The sequence below is a fragment of the Thermobia domestica genome, chromosome 10 (assembly GCF_964235325.1).
Source record: "Thermobia domestica chromosome 10, izTheDome1.hap1.1, whole genome shotgun sequence".
Taxonomy (NCBI): Eukaryota; Metazoa; Arthropoda; class Insecta; order Zygentoma; family Lepismatidae; genus Thermobia; species Thermobia domestica.
The window spans coordinates 250,840,297-250,864,140 of NC_137463.1; the positions used below are offsets into that span (position 1 = coordinate 250,840,297).

The window sequence follows — 23,844 nt, forward strand, 5'->3', positions numbered from 1 at the left end:
GCAATGACAGTTCTTCACAAAAAACGAATAAAGCGACCACTTTAAAAAAACAAACAAACTTTTCAATGCTTGAATAAGGAACAGTATACCATGGTTTAATATGTTTATTCATTTAACCTAGATGGTTCCTGGTTCGCGATCCTAGCACGAAGGAGCTTCTCTTAGAACAGTTACAAATGCTGTACGCTTTTGATTTCATTGCAGAGCTGTTGCTGTTATGGTCGCCGACTTGAAGAAAATATTGGGGTGGCCAAACAATGAACATCATCATATTCAGTCGTTTCCTATCAACTGTTTGATGAAGCCCCTCTGCTTCCCCCCCTCTCCGAGGACTGGGTCCGCTTCATCCGCTCCGCTGCGAAATTCACGACCTAAGTCAAATTTACCTAATGCCAATAAAACAAATGAAGTTCAAAATTTGGGAACTTCACTGCAACTTTATGTACCATATTGATCTTCACTTGTCATATCGGTACTGCCAGAGTGTTGGTTGAAGCTTCAGTGTTCTATTAAACACAGTTTTGAAACCGTGTTTTCTATTGAATAAGAGGGATGTTCCTAATACTTAGTTAAAGGCATGACGAAGCTTATGACAGAAATTCTTGCTCTTTTTGTTAATTCTTCCACGACTGGATTATATTGGAGTGGCGAGGACCCCACCTTTAAATATTTGGGGGGGGGGCAAGAGTGTCTTGGCCCCCCAAAGTCGGCGCCTATGGTTGCTGCTAAGGCTGGATGTTGCTCATAAATTGAAGCCTTGTAGCTGATGCTGAAGTGCTTTCGAAAGCAGTATTTCGATGCCCTGTTTAACATACAGTTCAAAGACCAAAAACACGGAAGTGATCTAATTGTGGATACTAACCATCTTGACTTCGTAACAGAATAATCTGTAGCAGTAGTGTTATTTCAGATTTTCCGCGGGGGAGGGGGGAGAGGGAAGATTCTCAACCGGCATAAGGGTTTCATTTTTTATTACTATATTTTTATGTAATCAATTCAAAAATATGTTCGAGTTCCCTCGCGGCTAAGCGGTTAGCGTACGCGCCTTTCGCGTGGGACACCCGAATTCGATTCCAGATAGGGGGATCATGTCGTTGGAATCCCACGTTAAGCTGCAGGTTCACGTCTCATATAGTCTCGCTGCTGAAAGGGACGTTAAAATAAAATCAAATTGAAAGTATGGCCACCTCAAACTGAAGGGGATGAGGGGTATTTGTCAGCTTGCCCTCCTTAAATGACGCCCCTATCTGTAGGTCTATCTCAACGTGGAAGCTGTTCTGTGCTTTCACCGGGATACATCTCATCAAACGCAAGGAATCTCTAATTTTAACAAGAAACAGTTGAGTTTCGTTCTGTGATATTACGGTAGACTCCAAACTATGCGTATTCAATATCAGAGACCGGAAATCCGGTTGTAATACAGATGGATAAGGTAAGAACCGGTTCTTCGGACACTGAATCCATACCGAAATTGTTTACGGTACCGCTTTCTCCTACACTTTTTGCTTTACACGAATCAGCATTGAAACCGAAAACTGTAATTGTTTCTAGTACTTCCATTTTCAATAGAAGAATAAGAGTTTGGATAAAATATATTGATGTAATACTGAATCCACTTAGAAAAAGAAATATGCTTGTTTTTATACAGCTTTTTCGGTCTATGGCAGCGTTTCCCAACCTTTTTCAACTTGCGGCACACTACAAGTGTAACTTGAATTCTCGCGGCACACTCACGTAGATATTATTATTATTATTATTATTATTATTATTATTATTATTATTATTATTATTATTATTATTATTATTATTTGTAAATATAAAATACGTGGTAATTTATTTCTGTGATTACTGATCTCCTCACAGAGAAGAAAGCTGGATGACTGGTTTTCGGTCAATTATTATGCTTATTTTTCATTCTAATTTGAAAATAGAAAACAATTGCAATGAGATATAAGACTCAGCTTTTTAGAAATACACTTTCTTTTTCGAAAACTGTATCCAACCTTTCACTAAGAAGGAAGATCACTAAATAACGAACGAACAAACAAATCGCTTTTACTTTTAAAACACATTTGCATGCATGTTTGATTTGTCGAAAAGATTGAATGATATTACGGAACAGTCTGGAACAATAAAGAAGCAATAATGATCATAATAATTATAACAAATACTTTTTTCAACATTAAAAATGTACAGAAAAGTAACAGAGTATGAAAATTATCAAAATAAAATTGTAGATTCATAGTAGAGGTTCATAGTAATGTGAAATACATACATTTTCCCCTATGTTTTGCAATTTGATTGCCATGAAATAATAATTTTATTTCGATTTTCTCGCGGCACACCGGTTGGGAGACGCTGGTCTATGGGAATCCACATGTTAACCGGAAGTTGTAGTAAATTACTATCTCCTCGGTTCAAATAGAAGAATAAGATTGGAGATGCAACCTACTCTTGATGTACTGAATTTCTATTAAGAAGCTGCTTTCCCTTATCTGTCATCATTTTTTCACTATTCCGACCATGTCGCCACGTTTCGCCTAATCCTTGTTTCGTCTAACCAATTATCTGGCACTTTTATGACATAAATTATAAGGCTTCTGTCCGCCATTTTAGGCGGAAAAGGATCCTCGTTTGGTCTAATCGACTACTGTGGATTCGTTAGTGCTCTTCTCGCCCTTCTCGTATATACTCACGGTTGCTCATCCGCCCGTTTTCTAACTACATTGAATGAAATGACTCTTTAGCGCGATCCAAATCGCTTCGTGTAAAAGGTTCTATATGATACAATGTAAATTGAAACTGCCTAACCTTAGCGAAACGTAATTGTTGTGAATAACATCGTGCCTCTGAGTTTTCTCGGTGCACTGCCATTTCCTCTCTATTTCCCATTCTACCAATTCTTCCAATCATTAACTTGCTTTAATAATAGTTTTTTCTTTTTTTTTTTTAACCTAAAGGGCATAATCATTGGACGTTAAACTCAAAACACATAAATGGTGAAAAACTTAACGGTCGCCGCTCGGGTGTTCAATCCGCGGCAGTTGGAGATTTGCACTGTCGTGAATAGAAGCATTCATTTGACTCAATGTAGTTGGAAAACGCGCGGTTTTGAATCCACTACTGCAATCGTGTGGATGAAACCAGCCTTACAATTTTGCTTTCATAACTGTCACTCCACAGACCGATGTATGGATATATTTTTCTCACACTTATACATAGTATAGGTTGGAAATCTAAACAAAGAGTCCCCTCGTGGCTAAGCGGGCGTGTACGCGCCTTTGGCGTGGGAGACCAGGTGGGAGCTCATGTACAAGGATAAATCAAAAAGTAAGGTGAAATTGCCTGTCAAACCCATAGTATTGTATGTAGCTAATTAATTCTTTTCCACGTTACAGGTAATCTGGTAATAGAAGTGTGACGGCTTGTACAACATTCTATGTCCACCCGTCTGGTGCTGAGAGCAACTCAAAGATGGCGCAACGACTGGAACATTACACCAAGGAGGAAGTGCGCGGTGTCATTCGTTTTTTCTGGGCCAAGGGAACAAAACCATGTGATATTCATCGAGAATTGGATTCAGGTGTCCATAGAGGTATTGGAGTTTCATCGCCCGTTATGATGCCATGAAGGAATGAATTTCCTTCGTCGGCATAACGTGTGAGGTGGCTCAGGGAAATGCCCATTCGCTGGTTTTTGTCTTCGTTACTCAGAAGCTTGGGTACCCAGCGCGCACACACTTTTGTAAAGCCCAGTTGGTCATGGACGATGCCGCTTACGGCACCATAACAGATATTCAATTCATTGGCAATGTCCTGCAACCGCACTCTTCTGTCTTCACGAATCATGGCATCGACGACAGCCACATTCGGGTCGGTGATGGACGTTGATGGTCTGCCACTTCTGCCATGATCTGTGACAGTACTCCTACCACTTGCAAATGCTTTACACCACACGTACACTTGTTTCAGCGACATAACACTATCTCCGTAGACCTGCACCAATTCTCGATGAATATCACATGGTTTTGTTCCCTTGGCCCAGAAAAAACGAATGACACCGCGCACTTCCTCCTTGGTGTAATGTTCCATTCGTTGCGCCATCTTTGAGTTGCTCTCAGCACCAGACGGGTGGACATAGAATATTGTACAAGCCGTCACACTTCTATTACCAGATTACCTGTAACATGGAAAAGAATTAATTAGCTACACACAATACTATGGGTTTGACAGGCAATTTCACCTTACTTTTTGATTTATCCTTGTAGGTTCGAAGCTGTTAAGCAGTAGGTCTACGTCTCACATAACCTCGCTGCTGAAAGAGACACTAAACATCAAAATAAAATCAATCAAATCTTATAAAAATGGAGCATGTAATAGAAAGGGATTTTACTTATCACACACAAAAGTTCCTACCCTCTTAGTTGTGGGCTATATCTGCGCCACTGATTATTCTGTGCCTATTTTAGTACCTACCTGGAATTGCTAAGACTCTCTATCACAAATAATATGCAGTGTTGAAGTTTGAGCATTAGAGAAACGTATTAAATGTGCGTTTTAAACACGAACTATATGTCTGACTTTCCGTAAAACAAAATATTTAAGATGAATTTATAATAAAATATAAATTTATTGTAGGTACTTTAAGGGCACAAAGTGGAGCAAGAAATATTTTCTATATGTTGAACATATTATTCTACGAACTGAATTCATATTTATAAGACAGCACATACGTTTTTCTTATATTATACTAAGTAAGACATATAATTTAAATGAAATTAAATGTAATTAGAATAACACAATGAAACAAGGCATTTTGAGATCATAGATTGTCATATGTGGTTACTCATGTGGGTTTCATTTGCATTGTACGGTGAGGTATTTGTCATCTGACAAAGAATTAATGTTGTTTTCTTTGTCAAGAGGGGAAAATATAGAATGTAAATAAGAAAAGAAATGAGAATAGGTTGCACAATAAATAAAGAAAACCAACCAAACAAACAAACAAAAAAAAAAAAGAACTATCAAAAAAATTTGCATAAAGTTTATACTTTATCAGTAGAGTAACACACGTGTGTTCGCTTGGTACTGCGTTTATGATTGAAGCTTTGATTATAGTTCACGTATAGGGTTGTCAACGCAATAATTTAATTCTCTGTTTAGCAAGTGGGGTGTCCGTCAGCCACGCACCCAGAAATTTTTGTTGATGAGGTTCAAGATTTGCGGGTAGGAACGCACACAAGACAAGATTTGAGACTGCCTCGTCTCGAAAATGTGCTGTAAAAGTGATGTCTTGACTCGAAAAATATATATTTTTCGATTGGAAGAGCTGTGTCTCGACTCGAATTTTGTTAGGAAAATTCTGTCTCGACTCGACTCGAACGCATCCCTATTTGCGGGGGACCAATATGATGTATAAACTACTACGGAGGTTGCAGTGGCTCAGTGGTAGAGCGTTCACTTCTGGTGCATAGAGTCCTTGGTTCCATCCCAGCTCGCACCAAATGAGCTTTGTGCTGGGGAAAAAACATGTGCATGGTTCTCACGAGGTTCTCCCGTTTCCTCCGAGTTTCTTCATTACTCCATTTTCATTTATTTCTCATCATCTCGTCTTCTTTAGCCTAGCCTGCGTGGCGTATTCATTCATTTCCGTAAATATATTATTTTTTACAAGCCACTACGTGTATGTAGTATTTCATGGGTATTAGTCTGCATCCGAAAAGACGATAAGTAATTATAAAATACTTCTATCTATATTTTAAAAAATGATAGAACTAGAATGTTTCTATAAGAGAAACATTACAAATGAAGAGTAAGATCAATCATGCTACATCAATCATTTCTCTGTTAAACAAGTATAGTTCCGTTAAGAAAGTTTACTCATGTCAATCGAGTTACGAAATTTGGTGGAGGGTCCAGACCCATAGGGATGCGCACGAGACAAGATTTGTGGCAGTCTCGTCTCGAAAATGTGTTGTAAAAGTGATGTCTCGACTCGAAAAGTGTATATTTTCCTATTGGAAGAGCCATGTCTCGACTCGAATTTTTTCAGGACTCGTCTCGTGCGCATCCCTACAGACCCGGTGGATTCCTGTCGGTGGGCCGTGGGCCAACCATGTGAAATGAATGCTATAAGGAAATAATAATAATAATAATAATAATAATAATAATAATAATAATAATAATAATAAATCTTTATTTCAGTGCCCTGAACAGCTTTTGGCAAAAATACAACGCGTGGTATCAGATCATTATATTGTGATGAAATAATAATAATAATAATAATAATAATAATAATAATAATAATAATAATAGTTGATAATGACAGCATTTTATCAAAGAAAAAGTATTCCGTCAGGTAATATTTTGTGCTACGTATTCATCGAAACATTTTAATGTCCCTCCGTTTCTTGCTCATTCCTAATATTGGGCTTTTCATCTGATTAGATGTAGGAATTCGATGTATACACAGACACAAAGGAAACGCTAAAAAGGATATAAAAAAAACAACAACGAAAACAGGTAACATGTCTAAAGAAGCCCTGTACATAACGCCTTATTTAACGGTATGTGACACTATGTGACGAAGTATTCGGAAATGTAACTGTTTTCAGATGTACCATAAAAAAAAAAAAGAACTTATCAGCAATTACTTGACTTACATCTACACGCAATCAGCACGCATTTTTCTCTGCATGTGGATTCTTCTTTTCCTTTTTGCTTGCAACGATCATGCGAACCAGATTCACTAGTAACTACTATACCAGGATTTAACAACAGGTAATCAAACTTGCTAAAATTCAGGGTTGCCACTGCATTACGTACAAAATTAGAAAGTGTTATATTACACTAGTAAAATGAATATAGATACAATGTTCTTAGCTGAACATATATCTTGTTCATTACTTTATTATGCTTTCCAAATTCTGCTACACATAAGTAGTGATGGGCAAATCCCCGGGAAAATATTTTTCGGGGATCCCCAAAATGGAAATATTCCGGGAATTTATGTATATACAAACACAAAGAAAATTGCATTCTATTACTATATTATGAGTTCCAAATAAAATTCGTTTCTTTATCACAGTATGTTTGTTACTGTTGTCTCCAGAGGATTCTTCAAAATGTATATTCTGAACTATATTATGTTATTTTCTTACATTCAGAGAGTACGCATAAATGTATATTTATTTACAACGTGTTTTATGCGAGTAAATATGTGGAAAAATGGTATAGTAACTCCGCATACTTTCACACCGCTAAACAGTTTAAATTCATATGTAAGTGGATTTTCTAAACTTGACCCTACTACTGATATTATAAACATATTAAATTTTTAAATGTTATAAACAAATTAGGTTGGGTAACTGCCAGGTAACATACGTAGTCTGTCTAAACATTCATAAGGTTGGCAGTGTATGGGATGACACAGGCTGTACAGAATGTTGAGTTGAGTGAGGTACACTGTGCTTTGTTACTGTGTTCTTACTGTGTACTACTAAATTTCAAATTTAAAAAGATGGGCTATTTCGAGCAATATACACAGGTTACAAAAATTCGCCAACATGCATACACACGTAAAAAGAAGCAAACATATCCTAATTAAAACAGGTCCGGAAAAAGCTTTACTAATGAAACGTCCTAGTATTAACATGCCTCATATTATTAATTAATTATATAAAGTACAGTCAACTAATATCATTTTTTTAAACCTCTAAATTATTTAAAACTTAGAAGCAAATGATAATAAAGTAATTAGTCATATTTTGCTTATAATTTGGAAAATAAAGTAAAGAAATGGAAATAAATTCCCTCCCGGGAATCTATATGCTAGAGGGAAACCGGAAATATTCCCATTTATAGATCAAAAGATCCAATATATTTCAGATAAAAATTTTCTGGTAGGCCTTATATCTCGAGAACTATATATAATGTAGCCAAACCCAAACTATCACTTAACTCAGTATGGTGTGCTTATTCCGTAAAAAATACGAAAACTCGATTTAGGGGCCGTTCAAAACTTTTGTGGCCCCTGATCTACAAACTTCAATATATTTCATTCAATCAAACATTTTCCTGTACGCCCCATATTTTGAGAATTACATATAGTGTAGCCAAACCAAAACTAACAATTTACTCACTCAGTATGATATGCTTATTCCGTAAAAAAAATACGAAAACTCGATTTAGGGGCCGTTCAAAAATTCTGTGGCCCCTGATCCAAAAATTCCAATATATTTCATTCAATCAAACATTTTCTTGTACGTTTGATATCTGGGGAACTACATATAGTGTAGCCAAACCCAAACTATCACTTAACTCAGTATGATGTGCATATTCCGTAAAAAATACGAAAACTCGATTTAGGAGCTGTTCCAAACTTTTGTGGCCCTTGATTTAAAAACTAATTATTGGCCAAGACCGCAATCTTTTAATGCATTTTTTATCATTCCTAAAATTCTTGATGAAAATCGAAATCTTTTGATGCATTTTTTGGATCATTCCTAAAATTCTTAGTAAAAATCGCAATCTTTTGATGCATTTTTTGGATCATTCCTAAAATTCTTAGTGAAAATCGAAATCTTTTGATGCATTTTTTTGATCATTCCTAAAATTCTTGGTGAAAATGGCAATCTTTTGATGCATTTTTTGGATCATTCCTAAAATTCTTAGTGAAAATCGAAATCTTTTGATGCATTTTTTTGATCATTCCTAAAATTCTTGGTGAAAATCGCAATCTTTTGATGCATTTTTTGGATCATTCCTACAATTCCCGGCGAAAATCGCAATCTTTTGATCCATTTTTTTGTTCATTCCTAAAATTCTTGTTTATCTTCTTCCCACTGCCCATCATTACACATAAGTATATGAAATTTTATGAAACAAGTTCGATCCTGAGCCAAATGAATTTGTGGTGCACAACATCGTGTCCGTGAGTTCTCCCATTGTTTTCCCGTTTCTTCCTGCAGTATCATTCGATCAACTATTTCATTTGCATTAATTATCTGTCTGCTTTGGCCTAACAGGCATAAACGTGGGACGTTAAACTAAAAGATTTCATTTCATTTTTTGTACTCGTATAATGTTTTTTTACGGAATTTTCCTTTTCTTCGTGCTTACAGCTAGATATGCTGTATTTTCCTGTAAATTGAACATTGGAACAATGTTAACATTAACAATTCTATATCAATAAATAAATATATTGCACATATTATGAGTCTTGAAGTTGCTTGTAACCACCCCTGGAAATGGAGGACCTATCTACCATTTTTCTAGAAATCCGCCGCGACCATTCTTAGCGCAAAAAGATGACATGGACGGTACGGATAAAGGAAGATGTCCTATTTGATTAGCTAAAGAATATTCTTTAGTCAATCAGAACGAGAAGGCTCAGTAAAGTGGCCTGTATCTATTATTATTATTATTATTATTATTATTATTATTATTATTATTATTATTATTATTATTATTATTATTATTATTATTATTATTATTATTATTCCACCTAGACGAAGGCTCGACTGCAAATTGTCTCCACTGTAGCGACATCTCTTTGCGTCACGTAGGAGGCAGCACAACTAGCGACAACTATTACACTGAGATGAAATATTTCACTTTTACATCCTACGGTTATACCGCGTATTCTAAAGCGGACGCTGCTGATGTGAATGAACGAAATGATATAATGAAGAAGGTAGGAGGAAACGATGAAACGCCGAGAAAACCCACCCACATGGTGTTTGTCTACCACAAAGCCCACTTGGCCCTAGGCACCATACCACTGAACTATTAGCCTGTGAACTATTAGAAATTAGGTAACAGGCAGACTGAGAGATTTAAGTTTAAAGTCCCTTTTAGCAAAGAGGCTGTCTGGAACGTGGACTTATGGTTTAACGTGAGATTCGAACCACATAATCTCCCACCAGGAATCGAACCTAGGTCTAAGGATTATTATTATTAATTTTAACTTCGAACTGTGGTTTTACAATTACCTTACTTTAGTTTCCAGGACCTATCAAACCGAAACTCACCAATGATCACAATAATAATAATAGTAATAAAAGCTGAATCCTTAATTACCATGAAATGAAAACATACGAAACGAACCTTGCGACGAGACTATACAATCTAGCAAATATAATTTTCTGTAGTAAAAGTAGCGAGTTTATGAACTGCGAAATACTACACAGAACACAAACCCTTCAGTAATGTACTGTACAGGTAAGATGCAGTGTAGAAACAGTCTGTAATTATCAGATTACGTGAGCTATAAAGAAAAAAAACTGGTAAACGGTCAATATCCCTTAAGGCAACCTTTCTTCCTGTCGCAGACTGCAGTGTTAATAATAAAAGCACCAATTACGTTTCACTTCCATTTTTATATTACTAAAGGCTACAGTGCAAAAAAAAATTCCATGCTACACTTCTTAACGCAACTTTTTTTTTTTTTTTTTTTAAGAAAAACTTGAAATCTGTGTTTAGTGGCTAACGTGCTTGTCTTTGGTACATAGCGTCCTTGGCAGCCCCGTAGCCAACCCAAAAATGTAGGGGGAACCGGGCTGAAGTTAGGGGGGCCCGATCCAACCATATTGTAGTTCATCTCCATATTATAGTTAATTTTCAAGCCTACCGTGAAAATTTTAGGAGGCCTGCAAAAATTTAGGGTGGGCCCGGCCCCCTAGACTCCCCGTGGATACGGGCCTGATCCTTGGTTCAATTTTCGGTGGCAGAGAATCGATTCCACTATAAAGCCGGTGAGATATTTACCACAAGAAGGCCTGGCCAAGCCAAAGCTAAGAGAAGCAGGAAAGAATGGGGAGAGTGAGGTCTGAGTGCACTCAGTGATGCCAGCCTCAAACGTTATAAAATCTCATCTGGAGAGACAGAAATTACCATGTTTCTCGTGAAGTTCTCACGCTATACTAATAACAAAATTCTATAAACTTAGAAAACATGAATAGTGAAATTAATATATATCAGTAATTTTCTTCACTATATGAATGAATTATTCAAATATTCCGATCGCCTACGTTTATTAAATATATCACGGAGAAAAATGCATAATCCAGTCGGCATGTAAATGCTGTTTTTACCAGGTTACACGTGTCACCACCACATTAAGTTATGTTGTTTCATTCGTAGTACGATCTACACCACCGTCCAGCGAAAATTTTGTATTGTGGGACTACCATTTCAAATCTAGAATTAACGCCATTCCCATTCCGACGGTGGTAACTTACGTATATAATGTTGTTACCACCTTCCTACGACTGTCCCCTCTTGGTTCTTTCTAAATCTGTGACTCCCTACCTTACGAGAGTAATAAGATGTCATATCATTCTGTGAGAAGGAAACGGAGGAAAGATGTTTTTAACACGACGCTGGACCCCAGACTTGGCATGGTGTTCCCCACCTGCTGTACTTTTATACATGAAATTACATTACTTAAGGAGCGCACAGGCGTAAATACGATTTATCCACACGGAAATCATAGTTCTTTTTTTTTTTTCTCAGTGTAGTTTATGAATAAGTATATTCCTTAAGAGGCCTCATCCCGGCGAAATTAAAATACCGTTAATTTTACAGTAATTATGTGATATCTTGAAATAGATAAAAAGATAATTGAAATATGGAACAGAAGCGCCCTAGACAATATTATTTTGCGTAAGGTACCGTTATCACAAGTCACCTAGTGGCTTTCCGTTTTCAGTCGTTTAGAAACGCGAAAATAAATGCCGATTTTCAAAATGGCTCGAAATCGAAAGCAGATAAGTGAGTCGTGATGATGGTATCTCATGTAAAATGATATTGTCTAGGGCGCTCTTGTTCCACATTTCGATTATCTTTTATATATTTGAAGATATTACATAATTACTGTAAAATTAGCGGTATTTTAATTTCGCCGGGACGAGGCCTCTTAATTGAAAGAAACAATTAAAAATGCTGATAAAACTAAGTACATTTTGCTGTGAGTTTTGTATTTCCATCACGGTTTTGTGCCATAATCTTCTACTAAATGTAATACATCTAAATAAACTTCATTCTTCAGTAATTTCGTATGGAACGATTTGGAAGTTGGGCGTTTCTCGTTTTATTTTCTTCCGTTAATGGCGTTCTTTCATTCATTTCTCTTTTTCTTTACATATCAGAGTACAATGAACGTTCTTGGCACTTGTTTCTCGAGATTCGCATGTCACTGCATAAATCACTTTAAACACTAACATTGATTTTATAGTAATAAAATTTTTCAATTAGCATTTATTTCAAGTTTATTTGAAGAATCATTTGTCTAGACCTCACTCATAGACAATTTTATAGGAATAAATATATGAAAAAATTCATAATTCCCGCCAATTTTTACAGATATTTCCTTTTTTTCATTTCGAAAAATCATTGATCAAAAAATCCCATAATATGATACTTTTCCCACGGGTTGAAATCATTGAGTGCACTCTCAGTCACAACGTTGTAGATGCCCTTGTGTAGCATGTGCTCGAGTTAATTTTCAGCATGAGGCATTGTTCCATTGCTCATAGGACTGTTGACTGTCGTATCCTCTGGACAATATACGACTGGTCTAAATTGTAGGTCTTGTTCTATCCTATGGTCAATATACGGACGACCTAAATTCTAGATATTGTCTTATCCTTTGGTCAATATACAGCTGACCAAAATTATAAGTCTTATCCTATGCTCTAGTCAATATACGGCCGGGCCAAATTGTAGGTCTTGTCCTATCCTCTAATCAAAATACACGCGGCCTAAATTGTAGATCTTGTCCTATCCTCTGCTCAATATACGACCGGTCTAAATTGTAGGTCTTGTCCTATCCTCTGGTCAATATACGACCGGTCTAAATTGTAGGTCTTATCCTCTGCTCAATATACGACCGGTCTAAATTGTAGGTCTTGTCCTATCCTCTGGTCAATATACGACCGGTCTAAATTGTAGGTCTTGTCCTATCCTCTAATCAAAATACACGCGGTCTAAATTGTAGATCTTGTCCTATCCTCTGTTCAATATACGACCGGTCTAAATTGTAGGTCTTGTCCTATCCTCTGGTCAATATACGACCGGTCTAAATTGTAGGTCTTGTCCTATCCTCTGCTCAATATACGACCGGTCTAAATTGTAGGTCTTGTCCTAGCCTCTGGTCAATATACAACCGGTCTAAATTGTAGGTCTTGTCCTATTTTCTGCTCAATATACGACCGGTCTAAATTGTAGGTCTTGTCCTATCCTCTGGTCAATATACGACCGGTCTAAATTGTAGGTCTTGTCCTATCCTCTGGTAAATATACGACCGGTCTAAATTGTAGGTCTTGTCCTATCCTGTGGTCAATATACGACCGGTCTAAATTGTAGGTCTTGTCCTATCCTCTGTTCAATATACAACCGGTCTAAATTGTAGGTCTTGTCCTATCCTGTGGTCAATATACGACCGGTCTAAATTGTAGGTCTTGTCCTATCCTCTGGTCAATATACGACCGGTCTAAATTGTAGGTCTTGTCCTATCCTCTAATCAAAATACACGCGGTCTAAATTGTAGGTCTTGTCCTATCCTCTGTTCAATATACGACCGGTCTAAATTGTAGGTCTTGTCCTATCCTCTGGTTAATATACAACCGGTCTAAATTGTAGGTCTTGTCCTATCCTCTGGTCAATATACGACCGGTCTAAATTGTAGGTCTTGTTCTATCCTCTGGTCAATATACGACCGGTCTAAATTGTAGGTCTTGTCCTATCCTCTGGTCAATATACGACCGGTCTAAATTGTAGGTCGTCCTATCCTCTGGTAAATATATACGACCGGTCTAAATTGTAGGTCTTGTCCTATCCTGTGGTCAATATACGACCGGTCTAAATTGTAGGTCTTGTCCTATCCTGTGGTCAATATACGACCGGTCTAAATTGTAGGTCTTGTCCTATCCTCTGGTCAATATACGACCGGTCTAAATTGTAGGTCTTGTCCTATCCTCTGCTCAATATACGACCGGTCTAAATTGTAGGTCTTGTCCTATCCTCTGGTCAATATACAACCGGTCTAAATTGTAGATCTTGTCCTATCCTGTGGTCAATATACGACCGGTCTAAATTGTAGGTCTTGTTCTATCCTCTGGTCAATATACGACCGGTCTAAATTGTAGGTCTTGTCCTATCCTCTGGTCAATATACGACCGGTCTAAATTGTAGGTCGTCCTATCCTCTGGTAAATATATACGACCGGTCTAAATTGTAGGTCTTGTCCTATCCTCTGGTCAATATACGACCGGTCTAAATTGTAGGTCTTGTCCTATCCTCTGGTCAATATACGACCGGTCTAAATTGTAGGTCTTGTCCTATCCTGTGGTCAATATACGACCGGTCTAAATTGTAGGTCTTGTCCTATCCTGTGGTCAATATACGACCGGTCTAAATTGTAGGTCTTGTCCTATCCTCTGGTCAATATACGACCGGTCTAAATTGTAGGTCTTTTCCTATCCTCTGGTCAATATACGACCGGTCTAAATTGTAGGTCTTGTCCTATCTTCTGCTCAACATACGACCGGTCTCAATTGTAGGTCTTGTCCTATCTTCTGCTCAATATACGACCCGTCTAAATTGTAGGTCTTGTTCTATCCTATGGTCAATATACGGACGACCTAAATTCTAGATATTGTCTTATCCTTTGGTCAATATACAGCTGACCAAAATTATAAGTCTTATCCTATGCTCTAGTCAATATACGGCCGGGCCAAATTGTAGGTCTTGTCCTATCCTCTAATCAAAATACACGCGGCCTAAATTGTAGGTCTTGTCCTATCCTCTGGTCAATATACTGACGACTTAAATTGTAGGTCTTTTTCTATCTACCCTCTGGTCAATATACAACCGGCCTAAATTATAGGTCTTGTCCTATCTTCTAATATAAGGCCGGCCTAAATTGTAGGTCTTGTCCTATTAGCTAATCAATATATCTATAGATTTTCTCCTATTCTCTGGTCAATATACAGTAGCCTAAACTGTAGATCTTGTTCTACTTGCCTCCCTATTGACAATGGACGGGATTTACGGTTTCTTTGTAAATCATTGAAAATGAAATGAAAATTTTTAAGTTTTACTTTCCATGATTATGCCGGTTAGACTAAAGGAGACGGTGATGATGAGAAATGAATGAAATGGTGGAATGGCGAAAATGGGAGGAAACGGGGGAACTACGAGAAAATCTACGAGCAAGATGTTTGTCCACCACAAAGTCCGCACGGCGCGAGCTGGGATCGAACCAGGGATTCCAAGCACCAGAGATGAACGCTCTACCACTGAGCCACCGCGCTCCCTTTGTAAATCATTGAATCACCAAAATTTGCACAAATTAAGGACTCACAATGATTCTGTAGTGGAACTCTTATCTATGGTGACAAAAGGGTTCTTGTCTTGGATTCATGATCATATGAAAGTTAGCATCATCTTGTTCAATTGTTTTGTAAAATTGTTGACATTTATTGCTCCTTTTCAGCGCTAAGACTATATGAAACGTAGACCTACAGTTTAAAGTGTAATAGGAACCACTCCAATCGAAAGCCGAATGCGAGACCTTGTGTTCCAAATGCGCGCGCTAGCCATAGACGAACAGAAGGAATCTAGATTTGTAAGAATTGTCTCATTCATACACTATAATCTTTAATATTAGTAACTTTTAGACGTTATTAGAAAAAAAGGAATGGAAACATTTAATTAATACTTACAACAGAATTTCTAGAATATTTGAAACAATAATTTAGAGGATCACCCAGAAGAGTTAGCGTAAATTTAGAATACAATTTCCATTTTTGGCAAAAATTCTAACATATTTGCATGTTTGCCCCTAGGTCAAATGACTAGGCCTAAATGTTATAGCACAAAATAAAATATTTTTATTAGATAAAAGTATTGGACAAGTTTTGTTGGCACATCTTGGATTGACACCTACAGGTTTCCAATCGTACCAATTACATCCAAAATGTTATGCTTACATTTGCTAGTTTTTTGCTATTTTTTAAAAAATATTTTTCTTTCATTTTAGTATGTCATTTTTTACAGAATTATTATTATGATGATTTACTTAACCCTGGACAGTATACGTCGGGTCAAAGAAGCAGTATAGTATACAGGGGCTGATCCAGGACCGACTTCTGGGGGGGGGCGGTGGGTTATCATACTGCTACTTTTAAGGGCTCCAAACTTTGGGATGGGTTTTATTTATATATCTATATATAAAATAAGAAAGTTTCATCTTCTGGGGGGGGGGGTAATCGCCCCGATCGCCCCCCTGGATCCGCCCCTGGGGAGATCCATATTTATTTCTATGAATCCAATAGTTTCTTCACATTTTTAAACTCCTTTTTTTCATTTATGACAACAACAGCAGCACACGTACTGTATAATGCAACATTCGCCTCACTTCGTCCCCTAATAATTGCCTATACGAACGTATTTAAGGGTATTTAAGGGCGCTTCCGGGCTCCCCCCCCCCCCGAAATTTTATTTACTACATTAAAATAAATGAAATATCTTGCAGAATTTACACAGTAATAAAGTTAGCAAAGTCCCCCCTCGTAACAAAATCGTAAATACACCACTGCGAACGATTCATATTTCCTGATTCCAAATAATGTCCTGGCGTGACACGGAGAGAGAGATAAATCAGCAAGTCAGACACAAACAACAATAAGGAGAGAAATGAAATCATTCAATTTAACGTTCTACGATTATGTCCTTTTTAGGCGAAGGGAGACGGATGATAAAGGCAAGTGAATGATGATGGAATTACCGGTGGAATGACGGTGTGGGAGGAAACGGGCGGGCCCCTATACAATCCACGAACACGATGTAGTCCAGCAAAAACTTAAGTCTACTTGACTTTGGATCCAACCAAGGACTCCACCACTGACCAGAATACCAGTTTATGTAATTGCTATTTCGATCAACTTTTGCGCTGCAGTTTGCTACCATTGATAGCTTGCTTTAATACTTTTACATATCTTGTTGTAATCATTGTTCACCCTATTAATGTTACTAAGCAACAACAACAACAAATCATCAAGTCACGCCGCACCTAAAATTTGCTGCTCTAGGCGGTTGCCTAGTTCGCTTATAAAAACAAGATGGTCCTGGATACAACGAAGTATTTATGGGTCTCGAAGAATGTAATACCCCCATTACTGTTTTCTTTTCTCCAGTTCATCCATAAATGTTTGCATTATTTAGTGTAAAATGCGTGATATGGGACATAAAACTGATTTTATAAGTAGGTATAGTGTGTCATTGCAAGAAATGTCACTATAACATTAACAGAATGACACTTTAAGACCTATTAATTTATTACCAGCTACAAACGTCACATTTTTCAACTCTCAAGTATATGTTCAAGGTGACGTCGTCTCTAAGTTGATAAAGGTCTCATGATTACACAAAATTGCAATTTAATCAAAAATTAAAGTTTAAGAGTAAACATTAAATTTCTTGTATTTAAACATATCGTGTAGGCTACTTCCTTCTTGCAATTACATTTTTATTGTCGATCTTTGTGTATAAAATAAATATTAAACAGAGTAGGTAATGCTTAAACTTATCAGTTAATGCACACTACTCCTCCACCCACCCCCCTCCTCAAGGCTACAAGCTAAGGATGCTCACGTAAGATAGTGAGGGAGCCGCGATAGTTCAGCACAAGAGCACTTACTTTTAGTGCTTGTAATCCGTGGTTCGATTCCAGCTTGCACTAAGTGATCTTTCTGGTGAAGAAACACATGGGAGAGGGTATGGGTATTGTACCGTTTTCTTTCACTTTCTTCCTTAAGAGTCTTCATCCCGGCGAAATTAAAATACCGCTAATTTTACAGTAATTATGTGATATCTTCAAATAGATAAAAAATAATCGAAATGTGGAACAAGAGCGCCCTACACAATATCATTTTACATGAGATACCGTCATCACGACTCACTTATCTGCTTTCGATTTCGAGCCATTTTGAAAATCGGCATTTATTTTCGCGTTTCTAAACAGCTGAAAACGGAAAGCCACTAGGTGACTTGTGATTCCGGTACCTCACGCAAAATATTATTGTCTAGGGCGCTCTTGTTCCATATTTCAATTATCTTTTTTATCTATTTGAAGATATCACATAATTATTGTAAAATTAGCGGTATTTTAATTTCGTCTGGATGAAGACTCTTAAACCATTTCGTTCATTATTTCACTACCGTCTCCCTTAGGCCTTATTTATGCAACACAATTGTCGTGAGAGTCAAGAAATATTGAGCTAAATGGTGCCGTTTATGTACCGCGATAATTATTCATTGTTCCTTGGCTCGCGTGATAATTGCGGTGCATAAATAAAGCCTTAGCCCTGATGCACAATTGTGGAACATTAAACTTAAAAAATGTCAAGGGAAGTTCCTATTTATCCACGTGGTAGTAGTTGCTCATCCGTCGTGTTTATTTTTTTAACTACGTTGAGTCAAACGAGTCCTTTTATCCACGGCAGTACGGATCTTTAATATCCACGGTCTAAAATTGTCAAATTATATTATAATTTCCTCCTTTCCGACTGCAAAAAGAGTTTTTTTGATAAATTATATTAATGTTTTTTTCCATCTATATGGAAAATTCATTTAATAACATTTTCTTTAATTGTCGATTAATTATTACTACACTTGGTGAACCGTTGAACGCCTGACAACTAGGGGGAACTAGGGTAGAATCGGAAATTAATTTCGATCGCACCTGAAATAAAACTAGGGTCGTTCAAGTTTGTAGGCAGAACTATAAAGAAAAATTGTAAAATTAATGCAAGAATTATTCCGTAGACACTTCGTTTTTTGAGTTTCCTTAATTTCATCCCGTGAACTCACATTTATCTTTTTAAATGTCAACAATGAAGGATGTACACTCTATTCAGAAAACATCGGTCACCCAACTCTTTTTTTTCAAATTCGGGGGCGCGGTGGCTCAGTGGTAGAGCGTTCTCCTTCGGTGCTTGGGATCCCTCGTTCGATCCCAGCTCGCGCCGTGTGGACTTTGTGTTGAACAAACACTGTGCTCGTGGGTTTTCTCGGGGTTCTTCCGTTTCCTCCCACTTCCTTCATTCCACCATTTCATTCATTTCTCATCATCACCGTCTCCTTTAGCCTAATCGGCTTAACTGTAGGACGTAAAACAAAGATTTCATATCATTTCATTTTCTTTTTCAAATTCTTTTTTTTTATATTGTTACAGATGGAATTATGTATTATTGTTTGTCCCAATTGGGGTAACTTTCTTAAGCATATGCAATATAATATGCTACCTATAATTGTGGACAGGGATACAATAGGGCGGATGTATCCGGGAATATACAGCGGATACCTACCTAATATCTTTATAGTTCACCGTGTACGAATGAACGAGTGCATATGCAGGTGCGGGTATACGATATATATATCTCTTTTTGAAAACGGTCTAGTGCAGTGATCGGCAAACCGTCGATCGCGAGCAACTAGAAACTCGCGGGGACATTTTCGGTTGGCTAACCTTTATTACTCCATTGAGCTGATACTAACGTCAGGGGGCGCTGACGACAACTGCTTGTTTCTGTCCCACAAGTGCCATTGTCAGCATCATCTTACAGTTGAATATATACGCTTGGGGTTATGCACGTTACGTTTTTCGTGTGTATATTAGACACTTGCTAACTTAGAAAGCTTGATTTCATATTTACTAGAATATAAGTTTATAGACCGTAAGTAATAATCAAATGTAAGTTTTTTTTTTTTTTTTTAAGTTGATAGTTCTTTTAGTTGGTAGCTCACAGAAGGATACAAACTTCATAAGTTTGATGACCGCTGATCTAGGGTTTATCCACCAAAAATTTTAACAGTACATCACTAAAGTATAGCGTTTTAAAGAGAAGTTGATAACCAGATTTTTCTCAAAGAATGTACGTTTGACTTATTTCATAGCCTATTTCAATAGTAAAATCTTACTTTCGAAAATAAGTTCATTTGTAATGTTTTAACTTTTCATGGGCTCAGCCTCCACTTAATGCTTATCCACAGGATTTCGGTAAGAGAAGTTTCTCCTGTGGATCCGCTCCCTGCGATGGGGATAAACAGTGTTTAGTCGTGGCATACTTCCGGAGGGTTTTGTTTCCTCCAATCCAGAATTGGCAGGTAGAACGGAGCTAAGGTTACATTGTGTTTTCATATTATTCTTATGCAAGCACTTCCTTCAGCAAATAGTGTTTAAGTGCAGCCCTTTACCTCGCACTCCTGCGACTAAATTTTCTGGAAGCAAGCCTAGAACAAAAATCCTTGCACAAAACCCGAATAGTGGGCAAGATTACACTTTTAGGCTAGATTCCGTGTTGCTCAGCCTCAATAATGTATGGGGACGTTGAATATCAATTAATCATGATCTAATACTGAATTAATCAATTAATCATGAATCATTAGTAATTAACCTTATTTCTAACCATGTAACGCTGAACTGTAAAATGACAGCAGTCTTTTGACAGTTCATTTGCTAGTGGGACAAAATAACTTTACATTGAAAATTGAGTTAAGTTGATTTTGAGTTTAAAGTTCCTTTCAGCGGCGAGGCTATATAAGACGGGATCTACTAATTAACGTGGAATCTAAACCACATGAGCTCCCGTCGGGAATTGAACCCGGGTCTCTCACGCCAAAGGCGCTACGCTTACCGCTTAGTCACGAAGGAGCTCCTACATGGAAACTTATATGAAATGAAATTAAATCTTTGAGTTTAGGTCCAACGATTATGTCTGTTAGGATAAGGAAGACGAATAAAGCAAGTGAATAATGATGGAAGAATTGATGGAATGAGAAAGTGGAAGGAAATCGGAGTACCTGAGAAAAAAACACGTACACGATGTTGTCCACCACAAACTTACTTGGCCGGGGGATCGAACCAGGGACACCATGCGCCATAAGTACGTGCTCTACCACCTGAGCCACCGTGTATCTCGATGGAAACTTATAGTATAGTCGTATTTGATTTGATTTGATTCTGATTTTTAGTTTAACGTCTCTTTCAGCAGCAAGGCTATATGAAACGTGAACCTACAGCTTAACGTGGAATCGGGACCATATGAGCTCCCACCAGGAATCGAACTCGAGTCCCCTACGCAAAAAGCGCCTATATGCTATAGTCGTAAAATAATCAAAATTACTTGTCTTGTGAAGTAAAATTAATGATAGGGGCCGCGGTGGCTCAGTGGTAGAGCGTTCACCTCTGGTGCTTGGGGTCCCAGGCTCGATCCCAGCCCCCGCCAAGTGAACTTTGTGGTGGACAAACACCGTGTGCGTGGGTTTTCTCGGGGTTTTCCCGTTTCCTCCCACTTTCTTCATTCCACCATTTCATTCATCACTCATCTTCACCGTCTCCTTTAGCCTAACCAGCATAATCGTGGGACGTAAAATTCAAAGATTTACAAAAAAAATATTAATGATGTTTTGATAAGTGAAGTTTATGGCAACACTGGTTCAATTGCGACTTCCGAGTACTTATGTATTCAGTACTTGCTTGACGAGATTTTTCTCTTCTTAACATTAGGAAGTAAACACTCCATAACCCATACAAACACTATCTTTTCTTTATGCACTTATTCTTACTGCATCTCTCTTGCTTTCTCATACCTCTCCTTTTCTTCTTTTTCGCTTCTTCGAGTAACAGGACACGAGAAACATGAACGTAAATTTCAGAATGGTTGACGAGCGAAAGAAAAAGACTATCATTACATACAGAATGATAAACAGACGATTGAATGTCTTTACGGTTACGCTTTAGTTCGGTCGGTATCATTGTGTTAAAAGAAACAACGCTGTTCTTTACGAGTAACGATGTACTAAGAATTGCAGTTAGGTTCATTTTCCTACCGGTTTGTTTATGTCTTTTTAGTGCAATGTTGCGAGAATTTACAAGATAAAATCTTTCTCCGAATCTACACTTCATTGGGATGCCAAGTTTGGCCTTTCTAGTTTATACAGAGCATGTGATATGTAGTATGTTGTTTAAGTTGTGTGTTACAATCAGCGGCGTATTTACGATTTTGTTTCGGGAGGGGCTTTGCTAACTTTCGGGGGGGGGGCCTTGCCTGAAAATGTGAAAATTCTGCAAGATATTTTATATACTTTACCATAGTAAGTTAGATTTTTCGGGGGAAGGCTTAAGCCCGGAAATACCCCCTAAATACGCCACTGGTTACAATATTGACACAGTTAAGACTTACAACATAGTGTTCTTCATCCGTTACTCCGGACAATAATTATTTATCGAAAACGGATTTTTGAATTGTTTTCATAATAGATACCCTAGTAACAGAGACAACTTGCAAGTCGCTTGCTGTAAACTTGAATTGCAAGTCGGCCAAGCTTGCATCCAGCTTGCATAGAAAACGTGCAAGCATGCCGCAAGCTGGATTCCAGTAATGAAGAAACATGGGGGCAATCTTGCATTCAGTGTTCCATTCAAGCTTGACGCAAACGTTTCACAAGTCAAGTCAATAGCCAATGAACGGTCAGTGATGCTATGACGCTCTGCGAAGGGTTTAAAGCATCGCTTCCAAGCACAACAAAAGGCAGAGTGTATGAAAACATGCGTTTCAAGTGCAAGCGTAGAAAGTCAAGCACGCGCCCGAAAGCTTTCTGGCTACTACGGTAACTAGAGCAAGCATTTCGGCCGAGTACGCTAAGAGCGTAAATTCGTTCAAATCTTACAGAGTAATGACAATTTTAAAAGTGGGTATCTACGTCTCAAATCCCATACAAGTAAACGGTTTTATTAATTGTCTTTTTGTGTTACATAGCTAGAGGAATAATTTCGGCCGAGTACGTTAACGGAATCAATCGGTTAATATCTTAACGGATGACGACGAGTTTAACGGTGGCTATCTATATCTCATATCCTATACATTTAAGCATTTTTTTAATGATGTTGTTTGCAAAACATAGGTAGCAGGTCCGGATTTAGAAGAGGTACACCGGTGCACATGCACCCGCCTTCCTTACTGTCTAAAATGAGAAGCGAGCAGTTAAAATAGCAAGTTTCCGAAACTTTCTGCCGTCATGTTTCCACTTGGGGCTTAAAAGAAAAATGAGTTTGCCACAAAAGGAATAGTTTAAGTCAATATTCTGAAAATTGAAGGTAAAGAATTCACCAAGCCAATAATATTTCTCATTCGCAGCACAAATATGCCTAAAGGCATTTTAAAAATAATAAAATTTAATTTAAATGTAATGGTAGGTCTTGGTGTGCACCCCCTTCAGAAAAACCTGTATCCGGCCCTGATAGGTAGAGCAATTATTTCGAACGAGTACGCTAACGAAGTCAATTCGTTAATATTCACTAACATCCATTAACATTCGTTAATATCCGCTAACGGGTAACGGTGATTTTAACGGCGGCTATCTGTATCTCATATCCCATACATGTAAGCGATTTTTAAAATTCTGTTGTTTTTTTGTGATACATAACGAGAGCGATTATCTCGGCCGAATGCGCTAACGGAGTTAATCCGTTAATATCCGCTAATGGGTAATAGTGACTTTAACGTTGGGTATCTATATCCTATTTTGTACTGTCTTTAAGTTAAGTACATAAAATTTTTAAGAAGTGAGACTGAGCTTAGAAACAGTTTTGATGTTTTTTCTCGGGATGTAGTATAGAAAATGCAGGTTATCTGAGAAGAATAGCGCTTACCTCAGGCTCGAAAGGACCGTAATTGATCTCAGGATATATATGATCGCAATGGACAACGTCGAATACATGGGCTTTTCTCAGGGTTCTTCCATTCTCATAAGATTAATTCTTTCGTGATATATATCACCT

At 37.6% G+C, this 23,844-nt stretch overlaps 2 protein-coding genes across 4 annotated transcripts in view; both read right to left on the reverse strand.

Annotated features, from left to right (window-relative positions):
- Cad89D (cadherin 89D) overlaps window positions 1–23,844 on the reverse strand; it is a 379,672-nt gene that overhangs the window by 275,285 nt on the left and 80,543 nt on the right. The gene's annotated exons all lie outside the window — the stretch shown is intronic.
- On the reverse strand, window positions 3,564–4,103 carry LOC145661895 (protein GVQW3-like). Its single transcript, XM_081727236.1, has one exon. The coding sequence runs from the start codon at window positions 4,101–4,103 to the stop codon at window positions 3,564–3,566; it is 540 nt and encodes a 179-aa protein (XP_081583362.1).